This window comes from Hemicordylus capensis, chromosome 2, assembly GCF_027244095.1.
Source record: "Hemicordylus capensis ecotype Gifberg chromosome 2, rHemCap1.1.pri, whole genome shotgun sequence".
Classification (NCBI taxonomy): Eukaryota; Metazoa; Chordata; class Lepidosauria; order Squamata; family Cordylidae; genus Hemicordylus; species Hemicordylus capensis.
This window is the reverse complement of record NC_069658.1, coordinates 105,387,051-105,402,330: the sequence shown is the minus strand read 5'-3', so window position 1 is coordinate 105,402,330 and position 15,280 is coordinate 105,387,051. Positions and strand designations below refer to the sequence as shown.

Sequence of the window (15,280 nt, the reverse complement as noted above, 5' to 3'; positions counted from 1 at the left end):
TGACCATACTTTCAAATACCATGTCTCTTAACTCTGTTGCAATTCATCAGATATCCACTAGGCCAGAGGATGTTCTGTTCTTCATTAGGGCACCAATCTCAACCATTATCACATTTGGGAGAACTTTAGAATAGGCGCTGCTTTGTACAAACAGAGCTGGAGCAGCAGCTTTAGGGTTGCTTTTAATTTGAATCCAAGAGTAATCCTCACTGTTGCGTGTGCTATGGCAGCAGTGGACATGGTAGCAGTTATCACACTCAAGTTTTCTTTTTTTAAAAGCACCCAAGATGCCTGCACTTTTCTTCAGTAGTTGTGTAGAGTGAAAGTGTTCTTTTGTTCAAACTGCAAGGAACTGATCCACAATAGCTGAAGTCCACATTCAGGCAATCAACCCAGTAGAAGGTAGTAAATCTGGAAAAATGCTGTCAAGAAAGCTGCTAAAAGAGATTCCAAGTGGAGAGATCTGTAGATCAAAACTCTAAGGCCCTCAAGCAGACAGAGGTTTTCCCTCTCTTTGACCATGATGTTGCTTTTATTTGCTGGACATCTGCCTCGTCATGTTTGTATTCCAATTTATATGCTTTGCTCACCTGAACAGATCTTCATCAGTTGATGTATAAATAAAATCCAGGGAGGGGAGAAGAAACACAGAACTCCTAAACCCAAGGATAAATTGGAACCGATAAATCCTAAATTAGTTACTATCTTTTAGCCACAGATTTCAAGTTAATGTTTTGAAACTCCAATGAACCATCACAAAAGTAACTATATCCCTCTGTACATGATTTTATTATTTACATAATACAATATAGCATAGATGCTGGGTAGCATGATTATGTGCAATACATAAATATGAACTATCTGTACACATTTGTATATCTAATAACTCAACTGAGGACAAAGTTTAAAGCAAAAACCTGATGCTTTTAATGAAGAAAAACTAAGACTGAACACTGCAATAGAAATCAGAAGTAGTGCCCTGTGTATACACAACTATTTACAGATGAGAACAGGCATTACCACTACACTAGTCTAAACTGTACTTGCTTATATAAAAAACACAAGTTCCATACATCACAAAAAAACCTTCCATTATAACACAGAAGTGATATTACCAGACAAGCATCAGTGAAGTATACTGCCTTTTCTAGAGTTGTTATTGTACAATGCTGTAGATAATGCAGCCCATGCAATACACCCAAGAACACTACAGTCCTACACCCAAGTACTATTGAAATGATAAAGCAGCCCTCAGAGTGGTTCCAGGTACCACTTAGTCTACAGCAGCCATATTGGGTATGATTTTCCCATGCAAAATGGTGCAATCTCACTACATTTGAAAATTATAAAAATTAAGAGCTAATATTCTCTTGAACCCAGAACACATTCAACAGAAAATGTATATGAAAAATTAAATGCTTGAATACATTTGCAAACTAGGTCCATCAGATGCATGTATTACTTGACAGAGCTGCTGTGGTTAAGTTTATAAAAAACCATATGTAGCAGTTTGTAAACTGTAAAACAAAGTCTTATGGTATTGTGCTACACAACTCATTTAGCTACACAAGGGTAAAAAGCAGACAAGTCTTCTGTTGTAGGCTAGTTCATAAAGTCCTGAAAAGGAAGTTTCTTTCGGGAACAACTTTTTAAGTAGTTGGAGCAATTTTCATCAGTTCCAAGGATTTCACCCTCCAGATGCCAATTTCTTGCTTTGATTTATTAGGTAACCTTAAACTGAAGCTTATGGCACCTGAACACTCGTTTTCATTTACAAGTGGCTCCTATGCAGCTCAGCTTCAAAACAACGGATTGTGGAAATTAAAAAGGAGAACAAAGTTTGACTATGGTAAAAGTAGACTCATTTTTTCCTGGTGTATATTTTAAACAAACAGGCACGTAGCACTATCCAAGGATGATATACTTCAATTACATTCCCAAAAGGCAAATCTGCTGCAAATCTGCAGATTTTATGCATCTGTTTGGCACATGTGAACTAGACAACTCTGTCCTTTGTGCATGTCTGTTTTCCAGTGCAGATCTTACTCTTTCAATTCATTTTTGGGGAGGGCATGTACACATTTTAAAGGGCTGTATCTATCCAATTCTGCCTGTAACACCCACAACATCCTAAAATATCAATCAATAAGACAGACTAAAGTAAAACTCTGGAGAACATCAAAGGAAAATGGCCATGCATCTGCTCTTTAATGTTTTCCTAGGATATTTTAAAATAAAAACAAAGGAAGTCAGTCTTTTCACCAAGAAGAAAATTGTTTATATTCTCTGGATTTTTTCAGCCACAACAACTGGATTCTCTTTCCTGATTTTTGCTGCAGCTTCTGCTTTGTAATCATATGGGCAGTTGTGCTTGTCAGAATAACGGTGAAGTCCACAAAACAGGTTTCCACACCGGCAGTCAAACCCTGTGAAAAAACAGATCACCTTGAATAACTGAATGGCGAAGAGTTAAGGATTCATAATTCTAGAAATGTAAACTGAACTCCAATTGAGAAGAGAGCCAAAATTTACATCTCATTTCAAAATGCTGTAAAATGCTTCCCACCCAGAGCAGGTTTGAACCTAGCAACCAACTCCAGACTGGTTAAGTGTGCATAATACAGAGCCCCAATACAGGTGGCCCTTGTTATCCACAGGTTTGGCACATGCAGTACTGAGTATCTACAGTTAGGCAATATATACCCAAACTAGTTATCCGTGGTTTTCAGCTTCACCTGTCCGCAGTTTCCAGCAGTGCAGCCCTGCCCTGACATGGTTGTGCTCCTGATGCACATGCTCATGGGTTGTGAGGAGTTTGAGGGGACAGTGGAGTGCTTTGGTCTACATGTTTAAAGTGTTTTGTGCTTCTAGAAGCCATTTTGGGTAGCATTTGGTATCATTAGGGAGCCTTCAGGAGGCATTGCTCTGGAGCTTTTTAAAGCCATTCCTGTGGAGCCTTTGGGAGCCTTTTTTTGAGCCATTCCTGTGGAGTTTCTTGGAGCCATTTTCTGGAGCCTCTTGCAACAATGTGCTGCCCTTGTAAGATGCTAATTATCACTTTTATAAATTTAATTTTAATGGGTTTTTTAAAAAATTCAAAGTAAAAATATGATTTTAGTTTTGTAATTCCAGCACTGTAATTTAAATTACAATTAAAAATTCATTTTAACTATCCACTGAAAATTGATTCTCCTCTCACTCCTTGATCCTCTATGTTTTCACTTGAATTGGATTTAATTTTGTGCAGCCTCTTTGGCCAACCTACCAACCAATCAGGCCAAAGGCCTTGTACTACTAAGTGCTGGACTTCCAACAGTGGGGTGAGGAAACATCATGATTACACATTACTGGAGAAGATGGGGGGCATTGCTAGAGTAGCTGAGGTGGCAAAAGTAAAGTGCTGTGCTCCATCCTTATTTCTGCTTTTACCCTGTCTTTTTAGAGATTTTTGGGGTCATTTTCCTGGGCTCCGGAACCTAACCCCCCACCCCCCATTGACTTAAGGTTTCATTATCGGTGGTTGTAGGCCAGACCGGAACCCCCACGAACAAGGACCACCTGTACATACCTGTAAGGCCAACCTTCTTTCTACACATAAAACATCTGTTCTTCTTTGGTTTGGGCATTTCAGGTGTTTTCTCTTCATTTTGAGATGTACTAGGTTGAGTAACTGTAGGACTGGGTTGAGTAATAACTGTAACAAACCACACACACACAGCTGATTTGATGTGCTTTGCTGTTTAAGTCCAAGCTGTAATTGCACATGTGTGCTCCAAGAAGCAATGCATAAAGAATCAGCAAAAATGCAATATAGGGCCTAGTAGGGCCTAGCGACTATCCTTTTCTCTATTTTACTTTGGATACTTTGTTGTGACCATTATTTCTAGGAAAAAAGCAGCTGACAAGTGACTCAGCAAGCAGTTCTTGAAAACTACATCAAATGTTATCCGGTGATTTATTTATTTTTTAAAATAACCCTGCTCCCTCCACCATTCAATGATGCTTTCCTTCCTCCCCATCTATATGTTTTCTTCTGATCTCATTATTAAGAAAATTCAGTAATAGGTTCTTTTACAGCTAAGACAATGCACTGTCTTAGTTGTATTTGATAAGAATGTGTCAGCTAGAGGGGAAAACAACTCCTGGAATGAAATTTTGTTGAGGCACTAGGAAGCAGAACCTACTACGGTAGTTCCCAAACAGCAAACTGTTACTTGTTCTTTTACAAGGCCAGCAATAGGTGTTGAAGACCATTGACAGGAGAGATGTAGGAGATTTGGGGCAAGACCATTTGCGTTCTCCTATAACAAGCTCTACCATGCTACCACATGAAACTACTTTGGAAGCAAATGGATACTTTGGATATACTTCTCTTCTCCCTACCTCCATCACATAACCCTTCAACACCTGAAGCTCACAACTACAGGTAGAAAGACACAGATGAAAACCATATTAGGTTTAAAAGTATGTGTATATACACACCTTAAAGATATGCAGGACTATTACCATAAATGAAGAGCTGAGCTATTATGATAGCAAGCCCTAGACATAAAGCAATTTTACTAGCATGCCTACGCACTTACAGTTGGAGTAGATGTCCCTCTGCCAACCTTCCAGACAAAACAGTCTATAAAAACGGGCATATTATTCTGCGCCCTTTTCACTTACTCTGTTGCCTATTTACTTACAACAAGAATACAAATATGAATTTTTATGTTATTAAGCTTAAAATGAAAGACAGTGTCTGCTGGGGGACACTAAACTTTAAATAGTCCTTCAGAGTTAATCCTTGTGAAGCTACAGACCAACAAGAAAAACTACTAGGAAAAGGTTTAGACCTTTCAAAGACCTAAGTTAAAATAAACAAAATCATACCTCAAAGCCCCAACACTATCACCATTAAAATTCATTACACTTTTTTAAAAATACAAAAGTTCATCCAAATATATTCACACTGCTAGTTATGTAATTCACTCATTTATCAATATATACTGAACACATACAGAAGAACACCCATGCAAAGTGCCCAAAGCATTTCAATTAAGGCAGCTAGTAAAAATACATCACGATCTTTACAAGCACTGAAGTTCTTCCAAAATGCCTCAAGTTTCAGGACTAGCCTGCACATACACAGGGACAGTACAAGAACTTTGGGCGCCTGAGATGGGTGCCAAATGCCACCCGCTGCTCCCACTTCAGTTTGCCTCACATACTGCCCTCATCTTCGGCTGCCATCTGGGTCTGTGACAGCACACAAGTCACTCTGTCATCTTCCTTCTCAGTGTGTTGTATGCAAAAAGGATGGGGGTGACAGGGGGAAACAGGTGGTGTGGAAGGAGAGTAATGGGCTAGACTATTTCCAGGCCTCCACCTTTTCAAATACAGCACACCAAGGATGAGGATGGAATGGCTCTTTGCACTTTGATCCTAAGCCAGGTAGTGGAAATGGAGAAGGATGGCAAATGAGAGGACCTGCAAAGGTAGGAGACACTCCCAACCCTAAGGTGGCCATTTCAGTTCATCTTATGAACGCTGCACATGTGGGAAAGTTAAGTAATTATGCTAGTGGCTGATCATTATGAATACTTCTTGGAAACAATGTTAGTATAGCAGGGAGAATGTTTTGTTACAGCACTTCATATGCACTGAAGGTTTTCTATTAGCAATCAGCTGGTTTTTTGTTTTTAAAAATGAACTAAAGGAGCATTCAAAAGCATCACCACCCACATGCAGTCTGAAGTGGTACAGTCCATTCTAAGCTCATACTGCTGCTTTAGCATCTAGACTAGGTCTTAGTTGCTTTCAATAAATGTTGGGGCAGGTGGCAGGCTACTGCTAGTAATCTTACTGTCTATGTAGGAACTCTCTATATTCAGATTTCATGCCTTTTATGTGCACATTTCTTTTAAAGGAATGAAACCTATCTTGCAGTAGCAACAGATTGCAAGTGACAGCATATATACAGTTCTCTATATCAGGGATTCTCAACCTTGGGTCTCCAGATGTTACTGGACTTCAACTCCCATAATCCCCAGCTCCAACAGCCTTTGGTTGGGGATTATAGGAGTTGAAGTCCATCAACATCTGGGGACCCAAGGTTGAGAACCCCTGCTCTATATCAAAAGGAATTGGAATTTGTATTCGGAGACTTAAGTAGATTCTAAATAATAAATGAATGCCATCAGTTAAACAGATATGAACATGGAGATATCTAATCAACTTAATCAAAATGTCATGAACTTGGCCTAGGTGTGATGTAACAGCAGCTGCTTGAGAGGACTGAAACACATTCAGCATTTCACATGGATCCCACCCCCTCAAACTGCCACTTTATATTCAATATATTCAAATTACTGAATGAATTATACTTAAGTGACTCATGATGTGAACATATTTATATGAATAGTCTGTATAGAAGCGTATCAATGGGGTATTAAGTTAGTGATCTTATATTGTATGATTTTGTCATTTAACAATAAAAAAAGATACTTCAAATGCCAAAGAGTTTTCTCTTTGGTTGTAAAAGGTTTATATCTGCCAGTTTTCTCTGAACTAACTGCACTTAAGTTACTTTTAAAAGAGTCATACCTGGCTCTGTTGTCTCCGTTTTCGGAGTTACTTTCTCCTCTCTTGAAATGCTCATTTCTGTCATTTGCTGTGTTACAGGCAAGGCGGCAACAGGCACATTTCTGCTTGCATTCAGTGAAATGAGAGCAATTTGTTAGTGCTGTAAAACAGACTAATCTTTTATAAAACTTAAATTTAAAAACCTTGAACTTATTTTGATAACTACTGCCAAACCTACTGGCTATAAAAATCTGATGTAGATGTAGTAGACTATTACAACTAAGTGTCCTTGTAATCTAAACTTATGATGCAGTGATCTTAAGATATTATTACATTAATTCTGTTGTAACAAATCTAAAAGAACATTTAATTGCAGGAATAACCAACTCTGGCAGTTATCTCCTCTACAAACTATCTGTAATACCAACCATTGTGGTATTAGATCAAAGATTCTCTTAAAACGATCTCCCACTTAATGCATGTCACCACCATAGTGTTATACACTTTTCTTACCTTGATTTGTCAGATGTGCTGCCAGCAGCACCTTCACAGTTGTTTAAACTAGTGTCTGCTCTCTGTACAGATGTAGAGTCTGAGGTAGGGCTGTTGGAACCACTCGATGTTCCTGAAAACCAGGAGCAAATAGATTATGTAAAATGTATAATATATAAAAACGTAAGAGTTGCAATAATTAGCATTTCAGTTGCTGTTTCACACTTCTTCCAACACATACCCATTGGACTGATTCGGCCACTATTTTGCTGTCGTTGAAGATGTTCTTTATAGCAGACTGAACACATTCCATTAGTTCTAGGATTCCCATAAAATCCACATCCTGTGCTACACAGCATGGGCCCTGGGGTTTGGTTGGTCTCCTGAGCCATTTCTGTGTTGAAAAAGAAAAAATGCATTAGAAGCTGGCACATGATACAGCCATTAAGACGCTGACATCACAAAATAGCACTTCACAGTAAAGACCTAGTCACCAAAATGGGGAAGGGAACAGGACTGGAGGTTCCAACACACAGGACAGATCTGATGTATGCAGGATATGCATATTCGTCTCCCCTACCCCTGCCTTTAAAAAAAGGCACTGCACAAAAACTGGCCAGGATGAAGAACTGCACCTATATGCTGCCCTTATCCTGCCCATCATACTGGCAGCAGAGAGCACCTTGGAGGCCTGAGCCTTCCTGCTGGAATTAGGAATTATGCTGAAAAAAGCAAGCTATTGTCTAAAAGGGAGGGGGAAGCAGCTGCATTTCTCGAAGTCCAATTCTGTCCATGAATGAGTCATTTAACTGTAAGAGGGAATGCCCCCTCACAGTTTAAGAGACTGAAGAGTAAATGGACAAAATATCCAGGTGCAAATGTTTGCTATCTACACTGCACTGCTTTCAATGGAATGTGTACTCAAACTCACATTCAAGTGCACTGCCAACAGACAGCACCTACACTTGGAGACTCAACATATTTCAGCCCATGGTTCCTCATCTATCAAGTGATTATAGAGCTACAGCTATTCCTGTTTTCTCTGTTGGATTGGTGGGTGGGGGTGGAAACAGGTAGAGAGGAAAAGGAGAAAAGTTCCTCTTCTTTGCCTTACACCTTTCAGGGGTGAAATTAAACAAATACAATAGTAGTAGCAAAATATGCATATTGCAGAATTGTTTTGCTGGTCAATTCTTATTTATCACCATTCCTGAACTGTCACAGAACTTTGTGCAAGAAATCAACAGCATAGAAAATGCAAACATCTGAACTTGAAACTTTTGACTGTAATATTACCCATTATTGAAAATACCCTACCCTAATGAAGTTCAAAGCTGCAGAATTAACACATATGTTCATCTATACAAGTAAACTCCAGGTATTATCCATCAATATGCCTTGCAGTACTAATTTCGGCCCAAGTGCCATGCTAGTCTAAATGGGCAACATACAAACAAGTCAGGGTGGGATGAAAAAATACTGCTGAAATCAATGAATCAAGTTTGTCATGACTTAAGTCCTGTTAATCTCAATGGGACTCAGTTATTGAGAAAAAAGGGTTTGGGCAGTACAGTATTCCTAGTTGGAGCAATGTCTACTCTAGCAGCATTTCCCAGAACAGAGCAAGGTGTTAGGACAGCTTGGGCAGGAAATCTGACACACTGCTAACTGAAAACATGTTTAAACCCTTCAGTATACAAAAATCACTTATTACTTCCTACAAGATTAACAGCTCCACAGATCTACCTGCAAAGATCCTCTCTTCTATGCGTGCCATGAGAGTCAAAGTTTAGCTACATAAACACTGCACCTTCATTAGCAGTTAAGCTAGACTAGAGGATGCAAATCCTCTGTTCCCAAAGACACTATAATTGGATAACAGTCTGCTACAAAAATGGAAGTATTCTGAAAAAAATTAGGACAATTTAAACAGCAAGCAACTTTTAGAAGCTAGCATTCATGCTTTTTGAGTAGATATACTAAAACTCAAGCTTTTCACTAAAAACCACGAGTTATTGACGTTATCCAAGTTATGAACCAAGAATAACTTCAGAAATTACCTTCACTCTAAATAGCCACAAGCGAGTCCCGCACTGGACATTACATACAATGGGACACTGTTCTACAAGTTTACATACAACCTTTTATATTCATGCTCAAGGAGGATAGAAGAGAGGCTATGTTTCCATTGGATGGTTTCGTCCAATAATACACAAGTTAAGATTGCAATTTCTATTCTTATAAGATCATCCTTCACACTGAAATCAGCCTGCAATTTTAAATAAACATGTTTGGGAAGATCTGCGCTCATACAAAACACATCCCTATTTTTTAAAAATGTAAAACGGACATGTTTTACACTTACTATAGCTAGAAATGCAGTCTATTCAGAGTTATGTTAAATTGGAAATAGAAAGTCTATCCAGCCTACTGAGTCTTCGGGAATATACAACCATAAACACAACGCTGTCTTCAGCAACAGTCAAGTGAAACCATTTCCAGGCCTCTAGTATTATATATAATATGCACCATCCAATTTTAAAACCCTGAGATGACATCATCAGTCATTATGGGGAAAAGTAATTTGTATCTCCAGTGACTGTAGCAGGGAAAGTGCAAACCATATATGGCTGGACAGGGGCCATTATAGGGAAACAAATTTTGCTTGCAGGTCGCTCACATGTGCCAGCTGAAACTTTATAATCTCAAGCTACCAAACTTCCTTTACACCTTTAGCTTTTCACTGGAACGCTAGCTTATGATACCATCACATGTGTGCCTACTTGCTTTAATATTTCTCAGAAACTAAGGTCACATGGGTGAGTGCATTAGCTTCCGCTTGTCACAAGGCTGCAATGTGACAGGCTGAGCTAGAGGCTCAGACAAAACCTCGTCAACAGGGGCCTCTGAAATCAGCTTCTATTTATATCTCAGAAGCCTGCCCAGCTCCTGCACAGCGCACAGAACTAAAGCAGCAAAATATGTTTCCATTATGATGGGAAAATATATGAGCTGATTAACGACTACAGAAACCACAGTGAAAAGAGACAGCAAGTGGACAGCAAAGTAACCTGCTTAGAATTTTTTATTAGTTATAACCCTGAGCAATCATAGTAAGAACAGCAAGGAGTGATACTGGGCCCAGATGATTACTGTCCTGCCACTTCTAAATACACACTACATATACACACCAGATGGTTTCCTAAAAGATCTACTTAGCTTGGGTCCTGACCTCCAACTAAAATATGGCACAAATGTGCAACTTTGTAGATTTGCCCTTACAAAAGTACTCATGTATGAGCTCCACCAATACACGTATGAAGTCACAGCTACAGAATATAGAGATATAATTCCACTTCAGTATAATATGTGTAGTTAAGTGTCAAAGAAGCTACAATCTCAGCTGTCCTAACCTTTAAGGACCAAATAGTAAGGAGCAACAACAAGCAACAACAAATTCCTTACTATCTCCAAGAGCAAATTTTATAAGCCACCATGCATAAGTACATTAATGTATTTTTTTAAAAAATATCTTAAGGAAACATAGAAGCAAGGATTAAAAATCCAAGCGACTACTGAATTTATATCATACCTGTGGAAACTGCACCAGTGATGACACTAAATCAGCTGGCTGACCTATATACTCATCTAAATATCCTACTCTAGAAGGCAAAAACATAGTGTAATATTGTGCCTGTTTACTCACAACTATGTACCACTGTGTTCAATAGGTCTTACCTAGGTAAGTGTGCACATGATTGCAAGCTAGGTAAATGAGGATTTATGTAAGGAAGAAAAAATAGTATAGTAGCTGCCTTTCACAATAAATTCAGAAGGGTGGCGGTGGGAGGGAGGCAAAACAGCAAGGAATGGACATATCAGTGGCACAATTGAAACCAGCCAAGTGAGAGAAACAAAGGAGAAGGAGCTGCCAGCAACCCAGAGCATGGGGGAGAAGGGGGGCAAGCAGGAGGGAGGGAAGAGATAGTTTCTAGAATGCCAAGGACTCGGGGAAAAGATTTAGAAAATGGCAGGCGATGATGGTCGGGGCGGACTCTCCTTGCAAGACTATGGGGGGGTGTCAGAGAGAGGGTGGGGGGAGGAAGCAGCAAGCAGCAGGGGCCCTGCTCGAGCGCAGTTGCTACCCTTCCCTCTCTCCTGATCCACATCCACCCAGCTGACAAACACACACGAGGCCTCCTGAAAGAAAACCACTGAGTCATGGCAAGGCCAAGGCAGCCTGGGGAAAGCCATACAATGCCCCCACCCTCCGGGTCAGCGCGCGCGCGCGCACGAAGATACAAAACCCCCTTGTTCTTTGGACACGAGCCGGGTGACGGGGGGGAGGAGAGCCTCGGTCCCACGCGAAGCCGGGAAGGAGGAGGAAGCCCCACGGTCTCGCTCCAGCTCTTGATCCCGCTTTCTTCCGCTTCCACATCTCTCCCCCCGCCCACCCCCGGGGCAAGTTTTGTGTCAGGTTTTGGGGGTTTTCGTTTTAACTCTTCACTCCGGCCCCCTCCTTTCACCCACCAGCCAACCCTACGACGCCAACTGGGGGAGGCAAGAGACGTGGGCGGAGGAAGAAGGGGCCTTCTCCTCTCCGCCGCTCGTTCTCGCCGGCCACCATAGTCCGCACGACAAGCGACACGGAGCCCGGTGGGCCCCGCCGCGGCCCTTTGTCCTCGCTCTTCTCGGCGCGCCCCTCCCCCCCCCGTTTTTGTGGCGAGGGAAGCACACGAAGCAGCGCGCTCGCCTCCCCGGCCCTTCCCCGCCCACACGAAAGACTGCCGCGGCCCACACAGAAGCCCAGACTCCGAAGCAGCAGCAGCTCCTCCACCGACTCCCGCGGTCTCTCCCCACCATTTTGCTTGTACGCGGCGGCGCGGGGGGGGGCAAGAAGGAGGGGAGGGGAAGGTACCAAGAGGATCGCCTTTATCCCACCGTCGCCGCCGCCTCACACTGAGGGGAAGAAGAAATAAATTCGCCTCACGCGACTCACCCGCTCGTTGGGTCCTCGAGAGGCTCCTACTTGCAGAGAAAGCGGACAAAGAAAGCGAAATGGAGGAGCTGCTGTCCCGGTTCTAGCGGGAGGAGAGTCTCGGAGCTGCTGCTGCAAAGCAGCCGCCGCCGCTTCCTTCCTTTGTTCCAACAGCAGGAGGAGGAGGAGGAGGAGCTGCTGCTGCGCGGGACCAAACACGCCGCGGGTGGGGAAGGGGGGGGAAGAGAGGAGAGGAAGATGGTTCCTTGCCGCGCGCTGGTGATAATGGCGGCAGCTGAGCCGCCCCGCCGCCACGAGCCTCCGGGGCCTGGTGGAATATACACGGCCTCACGTGCACAAACCGCCGCCTGTCTAGCGCGCGCGCCGGCCGCCGAAGCGCTCTGAGCGAGGCTGGGTGGCTGCTCGGCCTGCTTGCTTGACTGGCGCGAACGCGCTCGTTCACCCCTGATGGGAGTCACTCGCGGCTGGAGAAGGGGAGGGGCGGGAAGGAGGAAGGGCGGCCCAATACGTCATCATTCCCCCTCCCCTCCCAACCCCGAGTTGGGAAAGAGGAGCTGCGTGGGGCGGGGGCGGCGGGACGTGTGGGAGAGCGACAGCGTAAGCCCCGCCTCATAGTTAGAGTCATCGCCGACGTCACTGTCATTCCCCAGCAGCGCTTTCTCGTTTCTTGTCTCGCTCCCCTCCCTCGTCCCCGTCCAAGTCCGCGGGCGGGGGGGAGGAAGGGGGCCCTCAACGTGTGGGGAGGGAAGGAGGGAGGATCGGAAGGCAGCGGGGCGGGGATGAACAGCGTTTTGTAAGAAGTGCAGGGGTTCCATCGGGAACCATGTGATTTGTTGCATGTGTCTTTCTATTTAAGTAATTATCCTTTTGTTCCAGATCTAGAAAGGAAGAAGAGGCTTGGAGATTTGAAAAGGGCAGTAAAAAAAGAGCCTGATTCATCCAAACCATAGTAATTCAGATATCCTACTGATTCCATGCGCCTCGCTTTGAAGTCAGCATGCTTGGGATTGTCAACTTTCTAGGGTTAACCCCGCCCCGCCCTCCGCTTCCTGGATGTGACCCCCAAACGGTGACGTGTGACAAAAGTACTACTGCAAATTATGCAAGAAAGCTGACTGTGTATTGTCTTCGAATTAATGCGAACTAAGAAGAATGTGCATACAAACCGGCCACTGTGATGTGCACGTTTCGCTGGATATCATAGATAATAGGCAAACATTAAGAGGATGGAACTCACTGGTCTGGTCTGGTCAATATGCATAACTTCCAAATCATGTTGGACGACATGAGTATTCCACCCATTGACTCGTCAATGTACATAAGCTCTTAGTGGAGGATCCACGTGCTGATTTGGAAGTATGTGAAAACCCCTCTTGATTGCTGAGTGCTCTGCACGTTCTCCATAGCATCCCTCGGAGGCTATGCATGCTGACCGGAAAACATGCAAAATCCCTTGTCCTATCTGTTCATTTGTGCACATTCTCCAGTATGATCTATGAATGGGTGGGTGGCTAGTTTTTATGCATTCCTTCATTAACCACTCTTCTCTCTTCCCCCTCCCCCCCACTTTTCTACACACCCACACCTCTGTGGCAGTGGCAGCCTGATCCTGGAGAGAAGGAGACTGCAGGGTTGGCCTGTGCATCTCTCCTTATCAGGAAAGAATACTTCTGAAAAATGGCCACAAAACCAAGTTTTCACCTATTATGATTGTTTTATAATATTGTATTTATTAACTTTACTAACCACCTTTTGTTTGAGGGACCCCTGGGTAGGGTGTGTGTGTGTATCTGTCTGTATATATAAATGCACTCACACACTTACAAAACAACAGGAATGCGAATTTGTAATCGTGTATTTGTTCTCACAATTCCCTTTTGCCACTGTTAGCAAATCAGCAATTTTACTGATTTGAGTGGGATCAGAAATTTTATTGTGGCTTTAATTAGGGTTGCTCTTTCTAAACTGGCCTGACCATTTCTCCTCTCAGTTTCTGTGCTAACAGTAGGCAATTTACATCTACATCTGTTTTAATATATTTACTTTGTTTGATCTAAGATCGTAAATAAACAACTAACTAACTATATTTACTATATTTTTAATATATTTAATATACTTTTATTTATAAGTATGTATATATTTACGTACTTACAGCTTTTTATTTTTCTGGGAGACTGATAACTATGTTCTGATAGTTGATTTTCTGGTTGCTTATTAGGATTTCTCATAAATACAGGTTTTCTGGTGCTGAATTTCCACTCTTGTCCCCCCAAGGTGATTTTGGCTGTGGTCACAACATATTATGACCATGGGTATGCAAGACCCATGTGAATGAACAATGATTGTGTCTGGGCAGTGCTTTGTGTAGTGTTTTCTCAACAGTTGAATGCTCTGTTTCTCTTCTAAAGAGCTATTGATTGATAACTGCTGGTGCCAATAGCTGAGCAATTCTTGAGCACTACTAACATTTACTTTTATCACAGATCCAAGTTACTGCATTTCATTCAACACAAAGCCAAGCCACTGTATTAATATCTGAATAATTTATAATTAGAAATAATGTCTATTTTCTCAAACTCTGTTGGCTGTTTTGTTAATACAAGTGAAAAAAGATACAATTTTTGTTCATGAAGACGATCAAACATGAATATAAAATTACTGAAAATAAGATAGGGACTACAAGTCATGAGAGACCAGTTGAATCTTTAAAACCATTTTATTTCCTTTGCTTTCCTCCTCTCCGAACAGCTGTGATGTTTGTCCTATATATCTATCACATGGCACATATGCTCATAGTGAAACCTAGGACTGAAACCATATCCCACCCTGCCATTTATTTATTTATTATAAATGTATGTATTAATCTATCATATTTATGTACTGCCTAATTATAGACATCTCTAGGCAGTGTAGACATCTCTAGACGGTGTATATAATTCAATTCTTCATTATTCAATATTATTGATATTTAATTGAGATCCTTTTCTACCACTGGGTTCAAGATGAGTGTAATCAATACTAATATTATTGGTATGGTAGAGCTTTGTTTTGAGTATGTTTTTAGGGTCTGAGCCTGCAGGTGTCACGGCAAATAGAAGTGTGGCCCTTTAATCTCCTCCTTCTAAGTTTGCACTGCTAGGGTGTAAACATAGATATAAACCAGTTGGCTCTTTCACTCAACTGCATTTGCTCAGAAAGCGGAACCTTTAAAGAAGATAGTGC

General features: G+C 41.9%; 1 protein-coding gene and 1 long non-coding RNA gene across 3 annotated transcripts; one reads left to right on the top strand and one right to left on the bottom strand.

Annotated features, from left to right (window-relative positions):
- Window positions 1-770: 770 nt before the first annotated feature.
- ZFAND5 (zinc finger AN1-type containing 5) lies at window positions 771-12,489 on the bottom strand. 2 transcript variants are annotated; one of them, XM_053295884.1, is made up of 6 exons: window positions 12,059-12,489; window positions 7,301-7,453; window positions 7,081-7,192; window positions 6,589-6,689; window positions 3,569-3,694; window positions 771-2,426 (listed from the first exon to the last, which is right to left on the bottom strand). In XM_053295884.1, the coding sequence occupies exons 2-6, from the start codon at window positions 7,449-7,451 to the stop codon at window positions 2,278-2,280; spliced, it is 639 nt and encodes a 212-aa protein (XP_053151859.1). In that variant the 5' UTR covers window positions 7,452-7,453; window positions 12,059-12,489; the 3' UTR covers window positions 771-2,277. The 2 variants fall into 2 exon arrangements, with proteins under 2 accessions (XP_053151859.1, XP_053151860.1); XM_053295885.1 differs by lacking the exons at window positions 3,569-3,694; window positions 12,059-12,489 and adding an exon at window positions 11,590-11,723.
- Window positions 12,490-12,525: 36 nt separating this feature from the next.
- On the top strand, window positions 12,526-14,634 carry LOC128344886 (uncharacterized). Its single transcript, XR_008316108.1, has 2 exons — window positions 12,526-12,655; window positions 12,935-14,634. It is a non-coding gene; the product is annotated as an uncharacterized LOC128344886 (long non-coding RNA).
- Window positions 14,635-15,280: the final 646 nt, after the last annotated feature.